Raw genomic sequence first — 15,962 nt, 5'->3', positions numbered from 1 at the left:
AATGGAGATGCCAGATGCCAAAGGAGATTTTCTAATTCACGGAAAATAGTCAAGTAAAACCAAAGGGTGGACAGAGATCTCTAAGTCAGATTTGGGTGGTTTCAGAGGTTGTGGTTTGAATCTGAATAAAGAGGTGTACTGTCCCTGAGAAGGAATCAAACCTATTTCCTTTATAATCAAAGGAACTAAAAACAAAAAATCTGATGTTGACTTTCAGGTAGGATTAAGTCATTACCAGAAACTAGGACAGGGAGTCTGAAAGGCCTCATTTCAATTTGTAAACTGCCACTCACTAACTACGTGACCTTGGGCAAGAAACTTATTCTCATAAGAATAAGGAAAAATTCTCAAGGAAAAATTAGAGTCCGGTTGGGAAAATTAGGCAGCGATTGAGACACTGGTTTTTCCCACCCAGGTGTCCCACCACGTTTAAGATCATGAACTGCTTGTAATTACAGGATTGTTAAAGTCAGGAAGTGACAGATCTTATAGCTTAATTTAGGCCTGGATTGGCTTTTTAGCTTTAATCTATGGCTCAGGCTATAAACATTTCCACCTAAAATCTTGATAGGTAGGCCAGGTGCAGTGGCTCATGCCTGTAATCCCCAGCACTCTGGGAGGCCGAGGCGAGTGGATCACCTGAGGTCAGGAGTTCGAGACCAGCCTGGCCAACATGGTGAAACCCCGTCTCTACTAAAAATACAAAAAATTAGCCAGGTATGGTGGTGGACACCTGTAATTCCAGCTAACCAGGAGGCTGAGGCAGGAGAATCTCTTGAACCTGGGAGGCAGAGGTTGCAGTGAGCCGAGATCGTACCATTGCACTTCAGCCTGGGTAAGAAGAGTGAAATTGTGTCTCAAAAAAAAAAGATAGGTAAAATTTGATAAAATTGTATTTCCTGTCTTTCAGTGGGAATTCCTTCTCCTGTCAGATTACATATATGTATGTATAATTTGCATAATGTATATAATTTGGGCCAGGGAAGGTGGGATCTCAATGTTCTCAGCACAATTGACCCCCAAGGTTAAAAATTTAAATCCAAAGAGGTGTGTTTTGAAGAATGGAAAGAATATAGCTGTCTGAGAGATTCACATAGGGAGCTAGTAGGAGTGAAGACTAGAAGGAGGTTAAGAGCACATCAGGAGAGCTTCGAATACCTTGCTGGAGATTCTGGATTTGATGCTGTAATAAGCTGGTTAGCAACGCTGGCTCTTTTTAAGGGGAGAGATGTCATCAGATAGGTGTTTAGAGTTTCCAGTGGCAATAGGGTAAAGGAAAAAGTATAGAAAGGAAGAGTCTGGAAGACAGAAGACAAGGAGGAGATGATTTCAGCATTCCAGAAAAGAGGCAACAGGGATATGATATGGGCTCTGGCTGGGAGGCAGCTGCTATGTGAGACAGTCAGGGGAAGATGACAAGTCCCTCCATGTGGCCTCCTGCTGAGCATGAGCTCCCTGAACAGAGTTCTTGCCTCCAGGGAAACTGAAACAATGGAACAAGGGGCTTGAGAAGGCCATTCGATCTGACCATTGAGGCATAGTTTATGATGAAAGTTTCTCTTCTGCTCTAGAAGTAAGGTATCATGTGACAAGCAAAGATAAAGTGGTGAGGAAGGTAAGGCATTTATAACAGCAAGGGGGGAGCAGCCATCACTAAACACAGGCTTTGGGTAAGTCGGATTTTCTATTCGAGCACCAGTTTGTTCACCTGTTGAATTAACACTGGGTGTTTTTCTTGGGCTGGGTCCAGTGCTAAGTTTAAACTAATCTCTTTTTTTCCCCCTAAAATTAGCCCTATGAAGTTCATATTGTTCTACCAGTTTTACAGATGAGGGCCAGAGGCACAGAGAGCAGATTAAGTCACATAACTTGGGAAGGAATGAGGTTTGATATTTTAATCTCCACTGTTCTTTGAACTGTGATAGAGGGGAGGAGGGCAGGCAAGTCAGCATCTGGGGTCAGGAGGTGCCACAAAGCAGGAAACCTGAAGGGCTTTGGGTGTTTTGTGGCTAGGTCAGGCATTGCATGGGCTCCTTCCCTTAGATTAGAGGGCTCTAGGAAGAGATGAGAAATCTGAGATAACAAAAAATTTCTGTTTTCCAAGAGAGCTCTTAAATGCCCAGACTCCCCCAGACTGGTGGAAAATTAAACCCAGTAAGACTTCAAGAATTAAACCTCACTCAGACTTCAGTTATAAGGAGGCAGAGGCAGGATTTTGTGTGAACCTGGAAGAGGCAGGGCTGGTGGAGGGGGCTGGTTGGAGACAAACTTAGAACTGGAGAGGAAGAACTTATCATTTCCTAAACATGAAAGTTCAGCAAAGCTGGGCTGGCAGTGCCAATCCTATGGGAGGACGGGAGATGTGTGGGAAGAGCGGTAAGGGAAACAACACTGAGCCTCTTCACTAATCCACAGATTTTTCAGCATCTCTTTATCTCATTAGAGCCCATTTGTTCCTGAATTCACTCCTTTCTTGTAGTTTCAAAGCATTAGAAACAGCCAACGCACCAACACTTTCCAGTCTGTAATATCTGTTCCTTAGCCACTCCTTCTCTCCAAAAGGTAGGAAAATGGCAGTGGACTGGGGACAAAAAAAAAAAATTTAAATTAATATGAGAGAATCCCTGCATAGCCTAACGATGAGAAATGCCATAAATTTAAGAGTTTAACTCAACCCTTTGAAACTGAGGTCCAAATGGGGGGAAAAAATGAGTAACTAATTTTTTAAACTTTAAAGAGCTAATAATCTAATAAGGAATATATAAATTGTTCAAGAATACAAATAATATGCATATTAAACATATTAAATATACTTATGATAGTGAGGGGAAGGAGAGTGGAGTTTGGGAATCAAAGGATATAAATAATAAATAAAACAAGACAGGGGCCTTGCAAGGACAAATGATTATGAACTTAGGAGCATGATTAATTAAACATTAATTAATGTTTGCTAGGGGTCCAAACATCAAAACTGTATGGTAGCCAAAAGGGAAGAATGTCTTGGTCCATCTCCTGTGAAGTCAGCAGGGATTAACTATGTCATTTATGTGAGAAACCCAGCAATTCCAGGGGCTCCAGGCCTGCATTCCTTAATTCACACATTCTAAAGTTTTAGCCAAAACTACTGAGAGGTCATTGGGAACTGTTGCTGAATGAATGGGGCTTGTATGCCAGTTGAAAGGCAAAGCAACTTTATTCTTGAAGGGACTTCTGTCTCATTTCCATGATTCTTCTTGGGCTCTGGGCTTCCAGGCTATTAAAAGGAGTGTTTGCCACTATTCACAATAGTAAAGACATGGAATCAACTTAAATGCCCATCAATAATAGACTAGATAAAGAAAATGTGGTGGCCAGGCACAGTGGCTCATGCCTGTAGTCCTAGCACTTTGGGAGGCTGAGGCGGGCCGATCATGAGGTCAGGAGATCAAGACCATCCCGGCTAATGCGGTAAAACCCCATCTCTGCTAAAAATACAAAAAATTAGCTGGGCGTGGTAGTGGGTGCCTGTATTCCCAGCTACCAGGGAGACTGAGGCAGAATGGCGTGAACCTGTGAGGCGGAGGTTGCAGTAAGCCGAGATCACGCCACTGCACTCCAGCCTGGGCAACAGAGCGAGACTCCATCTCAAAAAAAAAAAAAGAAAAGAAAACGTGGTACATATGCACCATGGACTACTATGCAGCCATAAAAAAAAACAAGATCATGTCCTTTGCAGGGACGTAGATGGAGCTAGAGAGCATTATCCTTAGCAAACTAATGAACAGAAAACCAAATATCACATGTTCTCACTTATAAGTGGGAGATAAATGATGAGAACACGTGGACACATAGAGGGAAACAACACACACTGGGGCTTATTAGAGGGTGGAGGGTGGGAGGAGGGAGAGGATCAGGAAAAATAACTAGTGGGTACTAGGCTTAATACCTGGGCGATGAAATAATTTGTATAACAAACCCCCATGACACAAGTTTGCCTATATAGCAAACCTGCACATGTACCCCTGAACTTAAAATAAGTTTTAAAAAAATAGAAAAAAAGAGGAATGCTTGCAATTTTTTGTAATTATATAATTATTTTTTAAAGTTATTTACTTTTTTAAAGCACTGCATTCAGAATGTCAGATTATTGTCCAGAAAGTTGGCAACATTAGTATTCCCCATTCCCCTACCCATTGTGTAAGAGCCTCCTATACCAGACTGAGCCCAGGCTGGGAACCACTATTCCTTTTAACTTTTGCCAATCTGATAAGTGCGGAATGTGTCTTTTCATATTTATACTTCTTTGATTATTGGTGAGAGAGAACATTGTATCCTAACATAGATGCCATTTGATTTTCTGTCTCATGCCCATTTTTTTCTGTTGGTCTAGTAGTTTTTTCTTACTGCTATATAAGCACTTGAAATCATTTCCAAGCATTTGTATTAATTTGCTTCACATACATTGTGACTATTTCCCCTCCTCGGGCCAGTTTCCTCCTAACTCTTTTTGAGAGATACTAGATGGCCGGCCCATCCTTTGATTTTTTTCAAGCTCAAATAATATAAGAAATAACATTTGAAATGTCTAGACCAACCCTTTTGCAGTGACTTTACTGGGAGGTTGCATCAGCATCTAGACACTTCCATACATTGAGGAAAAACAGACTGCAGTGTTTAAGGACCTCAGAGGGCTTGCCATCACCCATTTATAATTTTCCCAGAACTTGTGAGTCCCAGGTCCTCATTGCACTGGTGAGCGCTGAGTGCTCATGGGGGTGTGTGTGGGACAGGATGTGGTTTGAGTTCTGTGATCCTCAACCCGACCTCATGCGCCCAGAATCCTTGCAGCCCTGTGATTGGCCTGTGGGGGCTTGGGCTAAGTCCCTGCCAAGATACCAAAAGACTGCGGAGGTGGGCAAGGACCTCAGGCCCCCAGACTAGCAATCTACAAACACTAGTCATGACTACACAGTTAAGGGTCATCCATCTGCTTCCCCTTCTCCTAGCCTGCTTTGTGCAAACAAGTCCCAAGCAGGAGACGATGAAGGTGAGTGAGCTCCAAAGAGGGCATGGTAGTTACTCTTCTGTCCTACTTCTAGACCCTGCCCTCCAGTCCTTCTTGTAAGACTCCAACTCCTGCTTTCTTCTTCTTTGCCTGTTCCCCTAAATCTCGCTTTTTTTCTCCTTGAATCTTCTTCACTCCTATGGATGGGTGTTCCTTGCGTTGAATATGACTAGGGAAGAAAGGGTCTCTATACTGTAGTCCTTTCTCCCTTTCTTCAGGTGGAGGCCCCCTGGAGACCTCTCCGGCCACATCAGTCTCTGCTTCAGAGCTGGGTCTGCGGCTGGGACAGCGATGGGCCTTACAGTAGGTGGGGACTGGGGTTTGAAGGAGAAGCTGAGTGGACTCGTCTCAGACACAACTCAGCAAGAACCCCTTGAAGAGGAGGAAAAAACAAATGTGGAAGTTTTAAGGATGGATAAAGTCAGAGTTATCACAGAAGCATAAAACATGAAAAAAAAAGAATCAGAGCCCTAAAACAACTGGATTTGGGGTCAGGCATCTTGGATTCTGGCCTCTGTTCTATGCGCAATTAATGGCTCGTTACCTTCTTGATAAGACACATGTGTCTGGCAGCAGAAGGGGCAGTTCAGGAAAGGATAATAATGAATGCGATTAACTTGGAGGCAAAAAATAATCATGAAGTTAGGTAAAGGCAAACTTTCATTTACATAATGGGTTACCACTTTTGGCTTTGGACAAATTAACCTCTGTTTTCTCATTGTAAATTTATGGGTAACAATAACTACCTTGTGGGCGGGTGAACAACAATTTTATGTGTATAATACATTCTACAAAATGCAGTTCTAATAAGATCTCCCCATCCCTCGCCTCTAAAAATAACTAGATAATTTCCTGGGTGAACTTCTATTTTGAGAATTGATATGGTTTTTATGTTACCTGTGGTGCTTAATTGAGTATGGAGACTCTGGGCTACAGAATTTGCTTAATAAAAGCTGCATTTAGAGATAATTGAGACATGGCATATAGACTTCAATAAATTTGAAACAGCAGTCAATATCAGAAGTAAACTGGACTAAAAGGAGTCTGCGAACTGGGAGTCTCTCTAAGCTCTTGCCTCCTGGTACCCAACACGACTGTGAGTAATTGTCATTGCAGTAGCAAAAGAAACAAAAAGGCAAATTCTTGCAAATGTTTAACTTGATACTAGGCAACATGAAGATAAGAATGGATACTTTCACACAATATTCTCTTTATAGATCCCTCAATTTTGCTAGTGCACATATATGTGTATAAATTTAGGGAAAGGCGTAAAAACCTGCATTGAAAAATATCTTTTTCCTCAAGAGTAAGAAGTGAGTAGCTACAACCTAGTATGCTAGTGATAAAATCAGTGGGATTACAGGATTCGAAAAGTTGTGTTTTGTTTTGCATTACTCCTTCTCTGAATGGGGGCAGATGGTGTTCAACCAAAATCCTTACTAGACTATTGCATTTCCAGGAAGTCTAGTTTAATCGTAGTTTAAGTCTGGACATTCCTTATCAGATAATGCCCTTCTTTCTTTTCTTCAGCCAGTTCCTTTCCACCTTCTTCTCACTGGATGGTTTGGACATATAGCTTCCTTTTCATATTCCTATCATATATGTTTTGTATTCCATGAGCAGTTTGTGGCAGCTTCCCCAGTATAAGAAAAGGGATCAGCATGTGCTGGTGAGTACTGTGGCATCAGTACACTTTGGGTACTGCATGAACCCTGTAAGGGTAGAGACAAAGGAGGAATAAGATGAGACCTGCCTTGTAGAGGAATTTAATAAAAGAACATGTGATGAGAATTTCAGGCAGGACTAATTTATGTTATGTGGAACTTAACAAATGTTGCGTGGAAGTCTGCTCAAATATTAATATGTTCATGAGATTTGAGAAGGAAGGGGATAGGCGGAATGGAGGATGAAGGTGGATATTAGACACCTGGAGCACAATGGGCTGAAGAGCTGGGTGAGTCGTGGGTTGGATGCTGCCGGACAGATTTCAGGGACTTACCTGCAGATGGACTTTAGGGTTCTCCATCTCTTTTCTTGAGAGCTACCAAAACCTGGGATTTCACAGTATTGGCTTACACGACCACCATATTAGTAGGAGAGTGACGAGAAAGTTATTCGAGGTGAAGATAATATTAGAATCTAGAATGTTAAACATCGAAGCTCACTTGGAATTCTAGTAAGAATCTAGGTAAATATCTTCATTTTACTCATGGGGAAACTGAAGGCCTGGGACGGGAATTGCCCAGATTCACAGAGGAATTTAACAATGGAACTGGCTTCTGATTCCCAGGACAGTGTTCTTTCTACTCTATGTGCTGATGAGTGGAGTAAGAGGTCAGAAGACCTGGGGAAAGAGAAGTAACTAAGTTATCCTAAAAATAGTTCAGCAATTTAAAACATGCCCTTCTCAGAGAGTCCAGGCAGGAGGCCTTCAATCCAGAGCCAAGGAGTAGCCTCTTTTACAGAGGCATGTAAGGCAAGCGTGCTTTTCTCTTCAGCCCCACTTACTTCCAGCTCCTACCATCCCAGCTTATGAATCAACACCCTTTTCCATTATCCATGCATTTCCTGGTATCTCACATCTTTCAAAATAATAGGAAACTTGATTCTTATGTGTGTGTGGTGTGGAGAGGGTACATAATAAGTGTGTATATGTATAGGGTACAGGAGATGTTTTGATACGGACATGCAATATGTTATAATCACATTATGGAAAATAGGGTATCCATCCCCTCAAGCGTTTATCCTTTGTGCTATAAACAATCCAATTATATGCTTTCAGTTATTTAAAAATGCACAATTAAGTTATTATTGACTACAGTCACCCTGTTGTGCTATCAAATACTGGGTCTTATTCATTCTTTCTAACTATCTTATTTTGTATCCATTAATCATCCCAACCTCCCTCCCACCCTCCTAGTATCTTTCCCAGCCTCTGGGAACCACCCTTTTACTCTCTATCTCCATGAGCTCAATTGTTTTCATTTTTAGATCCCACAAATAAGTGAGAAAATGCAATGCTTGTCTTTCTCTGCCTGGCTTATGAAACTTGGTTTTTTATTTCCAAGTTACAAGAACCAAGTTTCAGTCTTGTCATTGATACTTTAGACAACTCTTATTTGTTTTCTAGGTCTTGGTCAGAATGTACCTATTCTTTGACTTCTTTGAAAGATTACACAGATGCTAGGAATTGTTGTTACCAATATTATCACTTTAAAAAAAAATCTTCCAGATGGATTGTCACAAAGATGAGAAAGGCACCATCTATGACTATGAGGCCATCGCACTTAATAAGAACGAATATGTTCCCTTCAAGCAGTATGTGGGCAAGCACATCCTCTTTGTCAACGTGGCCACCTACTGTGGTCTGACAGCGCAATATCCTGGTAAGAATTCATAGCTCTTTGGGACTAAATTTTCCAGCTGATTATATTCTAAATTATACTTGGAATTATAGTTTAATTCTAATTATATACCAAAATAAATACTCATAAATCAAGTGACTTCATCCCCCATATCAGAAGTCAGCAAGTTCTGGCATACAGGCCAAATTTGGTCAGCCTGGCTTTGTTAACAAAGTTTTATTGGAATGCAGCCATCCCCGTTCATTTATACATCACCTATGGCTGCTTTCATGCTGTAAAATAGAGGTCAGTAGTTGTAGGAGTAGTGGTGACGGAAACCATATGGCCCACAAAGTCTGAAGTATTTCCTATCTGGCCCTTTACAGAAAAAATGTGCTAACCCCTTCCCCATGCCCTGCCTCTGCTTTTCCCTGAGATTTCCAGGGGAATCAATATGTACTTGAGAACTAGGAGCCTCTCAGAAGATTCCAGAAGTCTTCTTGATAAATACAGGACAGAAGACCCATGTTTTTGAGACTTTTGCAAGGTTTTACAGGTAACTTACAACGACAAGAAAAAGGAGTTTTATACCTGGAACTGCATTTGATTAGAGTGAGGGCTGGCAGATGAGGCTGTAATAGAAGCAAATACTCCCTCTCCAACCTCAACCCCTTTTTAGGATGTAGTTTTTCCTCCCTTTTTGTACATTATTCAGGGAAGAATTTTCTCATATTTTAGGGCACGCTGTTTAAAAATCAGTGAAAACAAACAGGATGGATTATACCAGAGACAAATGTACTTCTTATATTTGAAGTAATAAGACCTTCATTTTTTGTTTTTAATTATGTTTTGAATAAGTATTATATTCACAAGTCTCAAAGTTCAAAAGGAAAAAAAATTTGAACCAAAGGTTTCCACCTTCTTCCCCTCCCTTCAGTAGACCAATATTATCATGTTTACAGAATACATAGATATTCTTTTTTCTGCTTCTCCCTCCCAAGCTGATAACACACTATAAATACTATTTGCTGCCTTGATTTTTTAATTAATAAAATACATTTGAGTTCAGATCATTTCCTCATTCTTTCTTAAGACTGAATAATATTTATTGGAACATAATTTATTTTCCCAGTTTATAGGGACTTTAAGAATCGATTTATTCAGTTTCCACCCTGCAAATAACAGACAATGGAAGGATATAGGGAGGGGTACTGAGAAACCCTGTGAAAACAGGAAGGCAATCTCTGTTTTTTTTTTAAAAGCACTACAGGAGGTGCCAGTTGGCTGAACTGAATCTGAGTGGGACTGGTTAGTGTTTGTCAAGGGACTAAAGGCATCTGGCTCAGAAAGAGTTAACAAAGAAGCTGATTATAAAAGTCTGAGCAGACAAGTTGGAAAATTTCTTGGTAGTGGACGAAGGCAGCTGAAGCTTGTGTTTCAGCATATCACTGAGGATTTTTAGGAAGAATGCATCTTCAGCATCGTGAGGATTGTTGAAAAATGTTAGGATAGTTGACTTCAGATTTCTCTGGTTCTCTTTGCCTTTGTCAATTTTACTTCCACTCCACTCAGGGTGAGCCAGGCTGCACAGAGGAGAGGAGCTCAGTCCTCATTATCTGTGTCTTTTCCTTTAAAAAAGAAAGATTCAGGTCAGGCGCTGTGGCTCACGCCTGTAATCCCAGCATTTTGGGAAGTCGAGGCGGGCAGATCAGGAGGTCAGGAGATCAAGACCATCCTGGCTAACATGATGAAACCCCGTCTCTACTAAAAATACAAAAAAAATTAGCTGGTCATGGTGGCACGCACCTGTAGTCCCAGCTACTTGGGAGTCTAAGGCAGGAGAATCGCTTGAACCCAGGAGACGGAGGTTGCAGTGAGCCGAGATCGCGCCACTGCACTCCAGCCCGGGCGACAGAATGAGACTCCATCTCAAAACAAACAAACAAACAAAAATCACCTGTTGAGCTTTTGAGTAATAAAAATGACTAAGCCCCATTTCAGAGGAACAGAAAACTCTCTGAAATGGGACCTGGGCATCCCTATTTTTAGGGAAGGGCGTTCAGCTGATTCTGATGCGCTGCAGGTATGGGAAACACTGCACCGTAACAGAAGGCTTTTGAGTGCACGTCTGAAGATCCGGCCTCTAACTTCAGCTATGCCACTAACAACCCTTCTGATGTACAGCTGTTTCCCTCCCTGGGCCTCTGTTTCCTTCTCTGTAAAATGGGTAACCCCAGGGAAAGATCCCTGCACAAGGCAGAATCTCCACCCAGACCAATATGTTGTCCCTCCTCTAACCACAGAACTAAATGCACTCCAGGAGGAGCTGAAGCCCTATGGTCTAGTTGTGCTGGGCTTTCCCTGCAACCAATTTGGAAAGCAAGAACCAGGAGATAACAAAGAGATTCTTCCTGGGCTCAAGTAAGTGTCTTCTTTAAATCCAATAGGAGGTGCCTGTGTACCTTTCCTCAGTCTCCAGAGGCCCTTCCAGCTCAGGAACTTCTGGGGAGGTTTGGATGAATAGGCTCAGGGGCATTGCAAGCAGCATTTAACTTCGGCCTACCCTGATAAGCGTCTGGCAGTTTCCAGAGACTCTTTCTCCATCCCTGGCTGAGACTTGGACTATGGAAGACAGAAGGGATGGAGGAAAAGAGACGGGTCATGGGATAGAGAGAGAATAAAGTGAGTCAGAGAGCCCAAAGCCAAAACATGGCCGTATTCCTCCCTATGCACAATGATACTTTCCTCTTTCTCCCCTTTGTCATGATTTCGAATCCTAGTATCCCATTATAACCTTTACTTGCATATCCTGGAGCTTCCTGGGAACATTATGACTTGTTGCAGGTATGTCCGTCCAGGGGGAGGATTTGTACCTAATTTCCAGCTTTTTGAGAAAGGGGATGTGAATGGTGAAAAAGAACAGAAAGTCTTCAGCTTCTTGAAGGTGAGTAAATTCCTGGCATAAGCCGCCTCCTCTTTTCTAATATTCCTAGCATAGAGTTGGTGTGGCAGAAACGGATCCAGGGCTCTTATCCCGGCCCGCGGGATAGTCAGAGCAGGCCCTGGAGGAGGGGGTGGGAATTTGGGGAACAAGAGACACGAGAAATGGAGACAAGACAGTGCTCTGATCAAGTCTCGTTTAATGGCGGTAATGCACTGCCTTATATACACTTGGAAGGGAAGGGGTTGGGCTAAGGCGGAAATGATCTCATTGCCGAGGGCCTGGCCAGGTTAGTTTCGGTTTCTCCGGGACGTCATGTTGCGCTTGCGCTATTAAGTAACAATTTTCCCAGGCGCGGGAAAAGTGAGTGAAGAAGAAGCAGGAAGAGCGCCATCTTTAATGAGGTATTAGTACAGGGGAAAAAAGGCAAAGATAGGGAGAAGGTGTGGGGTGGAAATGAATATAGCTCAGGCGTTTAATCCTCAATTATTATTCGCTATGGCCTGGGCGTGCAGCTCCGGACAGGCTCTGGCCTGGAGGTGGGATTGGTCTTTTTGGAGAAAATCTCCAGATCAGCATTCCACATTCCACATGCTGATCTGGAGATTAATCTGTGAGTATCTGTGGGGCTCTAACTTGTGTGGTGAAGAGAGTTGTGTGGAATGGCAACTTTTACTAGGACCACCCTCTTTTGCTCCTTGACATTCATTCATTCATTCCAGGTACACTTGATGAATGCCTGCTATTTATAAAGCAATCTAAATAATAAGGATATAAAGATGAATAAGGCACAGTCTCTACCTTTGATGAGTTTATAGTGGAGAGAGAGTTAGAAACAATTAGCTATCTAGCTGGTTGTGGTGGTTCATGTTTGTAATCCCAGCACTTTGGAAGACTAAGGCAGGACAGGAGAATTGCTTGAGTCCAGAAGTTCAAGACCAGCCTGGGCAACATAGTGAGACTCTGTCTCTACAAAACAAATACAAAAATTCCTGGGTGTGGTGGCATGTACCTGTAGTCTCAGCTACTCGGGAGGCTGAAGTCAGAGGATTGCTTGAGCTCAGGAGCTGGAGGCAGAAGTGAGCTATGATTGTGCCACTGCATTCCACACTAGGCAACCAAGCAAGACACTGTCTCAAAAAAACAAAAACAAAAACAATAACAAACCAACAGGTATGATACAGGGTAGTAGGTACCTTTTATGAAACACTGATTTTTAGACATAGAGAATGCCAGAGCTGAAAGAACCCTAAAGATTACCAAAGTGAATTGTTCCTAAATGCTGGACTGTGAACCAAGACTAGTCCATGTTAAGACTTTATATATCCTCAATAAGTTGAAGACAATAGAACAGTGTATCATGCCTCTGCACCCCAGCCTGGGGGACACAGCAAGACTTTGTCTCAAAAAAAAAAAAAGAAAAGGAAAAAAAGGAACAGTGTAAGAAGCTTTTTTATGAACTCATCTCGTCTAACTTATAGGGCTTCCCTTTATTCACAAATTATGACCCACATGCAGTTTATTTTTCCAATGGTCTTTTTAAATTAAGTGATAAATGATGGTGTTTTAAAAATTTTTGGTTTTTGACAAAATATTAGTAATTCAGTGTTGGTCCCAAAAGATAATTATTGAAATATTAGTGGCCCATGGAACCCTAAGACCTGGAAAACCACATTCCAATCCAAGCTATTTACTTTGAAGAAAAGGAAACCAAAAGCATAAAAGGTAACATGTCTTATCCGTGGCAGCAAAATTTTGTGATAGGGTTATGGGGAGAAACTGAAAGAGAGCAGATTTTGCTATAATATCTATAATATTCTTGGTAGTTGGCATAGTGGTGATTCAAGAATCTATGGAGATTTTTAGGAATAACAGGAAGTTAAAATATCTAGGTATAGGAGGGGGTGGATTACCCATGGGTAAAAATAGCCTGGATCATCCAGGAGCAGAAATAACATTGTTTCTCTTTTCCATCTCTCTGCTTTAGCACTCCTGTCCTCATCCCTCTGAGATTTTGGGCACATTCAAATCTATATCCTGGGACCCTGTAAAGGTCCATGACATCCGCTGGAACTTTGAAAAGTTCCTGGTGGGGCCTGATGGAATCCCTGTCATGCGCTGGTCCCACCAGGCTACCGTCAGCTCAGTCAAGACAGACATCCTGGCGTACTTGAAGCAATTCAAAACCAAATAGGAAGGTGGAGTTAAGGGCAGGAGCAATCCTACTTCTACTTCTCACCTAATGACTTGCTCCCCCTCTCCCCGCAAAAAAGGAATATCCATCTTCTCACCACACTCTCTTCCTGCATGGGCTCCACCTGAGCAAATCACCTCCACATACTGCCAGAATTCCCACTCTCCACAAACTAGATTTATATTTGGAAGGATACTGCTCTTTTGCCTCTCAAGAGTATGTGGGTGAAGACTGAGAAAAATGGAAACCTAAAATCCCTAGACCTCTGTTACAGGTTGAATCATTCGTATCCACCAGAGGGAAATCATCCTTCCACGACAATGGTTCAGTCGGCCATCACATCCTGAAGAAGAACATTCCTAGACGTTCTGACGCTTCCATCTCTCTCCACCCTAGAGGTGTAGAAATAGCAACGGGGTCATAGTCACACAGTTTAGGTTCCACTTCATAACATTTTTTGTCTCCTAGGACAAACATGTATCATCAGTTTCCAACTGTTTGGGCTCAGTTTTCATCCATGACACCTCCCCCCACCAGCCATTCTCCTGTGGGAGCAAGAACATTGCTTCACAAGAAGAGAGGGCATCTCCATGCTGGTGGGACCCAGAACCTGTCTCTGTTTGGCCCTAAAAAATTTTCCTTATTGTCTGATCTTTAATGCATTCAGGTTACGGCACCTAGACAGGAATGCCCTTTATCTTTTGAAGGATGGGATTTCCCATCTCAACCCTGGATTCCTCAGCTTCAGAATGAGCCCTGCCACTGTCTCCAATAAAATGTTTTCTGCAGCATCGACGATCTTTATGGTGGTTTTAAAATCCCGTCTGGTCCTTGAACTCATTTTATCTCCCTCCTCCTTCTTACTCTGTCACAAATGATGTATTGCCCACATGACCTGAGCCCCCCCAGACAGAAAGATTTACATTTGGAAGGTTGTCACCCGATACCTCTCAGTTGTCATTCCTCTTCAGAAATTGCCTCAACCTAAGTCTGTCCCCTTCCCAGGGCAGCCTGTATCCAGTTACTGGTCCCCGAGAGGCATAGAGGCCAAACCCTGACTGCTCAACTTAGCACAACTTTGAAGGGCCGTACTAGCTCTAGACATGCACAAGGGGTAGGCCGGTGGCATTTTGTGCTTGCACTGCACCCTGATTTTTCCCTCTGACAAATTCTGCTTCTCTTCTTTGCCACCCTCCCAACCCTCCATGCTGATTCTCAGTTAATGCCTTAGTAAACTTTCTGAATGCAAATATCCATCTCAGAGTCTACTTTCTAGGGAATCCAACCAGTAATTGTTGGTACCAAATATGATCGGAGAAAGAAGATGCTGAGAGGAGGTTTTTGAAGTTGAATTATTCACCGTCTGGTTGACGATGAGGAGATGGGTGGAGCACAGACAACCACTGGCACAAGTAGCAGTGCGGTTGTCAAAACTTTTGCCAAACCTGAACTGGTATGGTAAACTGGTGGAAGAATACGCACTAGCAGACATGAAGTTTCAGGTGCTTGAGAAACATGAGGGGAATGGTAATTATAATAGAATTGGATGGTCGTTGCCAGAGGAAATAGATGTTTTGGAGAGCGATAATTAAAGACTGAGGATGATATATTACTAAATTAAGGCTAATTGTGAAAGTGTGTCTCCATGGGATGTATAAAGGACCTCTCCTATCTGCAACTTAAGAGCACCAAAATCTAAAGTTCAGGCTCAAGACTTAATCATAGGAATAGTATGTAAAACTCTAAAAGAAGTTAGCTTCCAGCTAGGCATGGTGGTTCACGTCTGTAATCCCAGCACTTTCGGAGGCAGAGGCAGGAGGATCTCTTGGGTCCAGGAGTTCAAAATCAGCCTGGGTAACATAGGGAAAGCCCATCTCTGCAAAATGAAAAACATAGCCAGGCATAGCGGCACACATCCATGATCCCAGCTGCTAGGGAGGCTGAGGTAGGAAGACCACTTGGGCCTAGAAGTCAAGGCTGCTGCAGTGAGCTGAGGCTCAACATGGAGACCTCTGGTTTGAGGTATTAGAATATCCAAATCCCCAAAATTTCCAGGACCCTCAAAACTTTTAGAAGTGGCCCACCCCTTCTTATTGAGAGTTAGCATATCTTTCTTGCTTGAAAACAATGCAGATGACTCTGGCCAAATATTATGTGCCTCTGCTCCCACTCAGAATCTGCCTTATATCGAACTAGGTTCTCAGAGTACCTGAAGAAGGGGAGTGCAACATCAAGTTAGATAAGGAGACTTCACTGATATGGGAGCGCTCTCCCTGAATACAGAATTTTTACCCTCTGTCAAGAACCCAACACACTGTTCGGATGGCTCCTACTCGGAAAAAAGGAAAAATGTCTCTCTCTCAATGTGGTGGAAACACCAGAACTGTTTCAGCAGGTGGTAGAAACAGGGGATCAAAAGTTCAGAAAAGTGGGTGGGTT

At 42.5% G+C, this 15,962-nt stretch overlaps 1 protein-coding gene across 2 annotated transcripts; it reads left to right on the top strand.

Annotated features, from left to right (window-relative positions):
• Positions 1-4,806: 4,806 nt before the first annotated feature.
• On the top strand, positions 4,807-14,319 carry GPX5 (glutathione peroxidase 5). 2 transcript variants are annotated; one of them, XM_045390407.2, is made up of 5 exons: positions 4,807-5,026; positions 8,277-8,430; positions 10,692-10,809; positions 11,233-11,332; positions 13,317-14,319. In XM_045390407.2, the coding sequence occupies exons 1-5, from the start codon at positions 4,940-4,942 to the stop codon at positions 13,521-13,523; spliced, it is 666 nt and encodes a 221-aa protein (XP_045246342.2). In that variant the 5' UTR covers positions 4,807-4,939; the 3' UTR covers positions 13,524-14,319. The 2 variants fall into 2 exon arrangements, with proteins under 2 accessions (XP_045246342.2, XP_065399162.1); XM_065543090.1 differs by lacking the exon at positions 10,692-10,809 and having other exon boundaries at positions 4,940-5,026; positions 13,317-14,317.
• Positions 14,320-15,962: the final 1,643 nt, after the last annotated feature.

The sequence above is a fragment of the Macaca fascicularis genome, chromosome 4, assembly GCF_037993035.2.
Source record: "Macaca fascicularis isolate 582-1 chromosome 4, T2T-MFA8v1.1".
NCBI lineage: Eukaryota > Metazoa > Chordata > Mammalia > Primates > Cercopithecidae > Macaca > Macaca fascicularis.
This window is presented reverse-complemented; position numbering and strand designations above follow the sequence as displayed.

What these genes read in the sequence shown, in the direction of transcription:
- GPX5 (XM_045390407.2), top strand. Translation starts at nt 4,940, where the DNA reads ATGACTACACAGTTAAGGGTCATCCATCTGCTTCCCCTTCTCCTAGCC. An exon ending in TCTGACAGCGCAATATCCTG is followed by an intron (nt 8,431 to 10,691) that starts GTAAGAATTCAT and finishes CTCTAACCACAG; the next exon opens with AACTAAATGCACTCCAGGAG. An exon ending in GAGATTCTTCCTGGGCTCAA is followed by an intron (nt 10,810 to 11,232) that starts GTAAGTGTCTTC and finishes GACTTGTTGCAG; the next exon opens with GTATGTCCGTCCAGGGGGAG.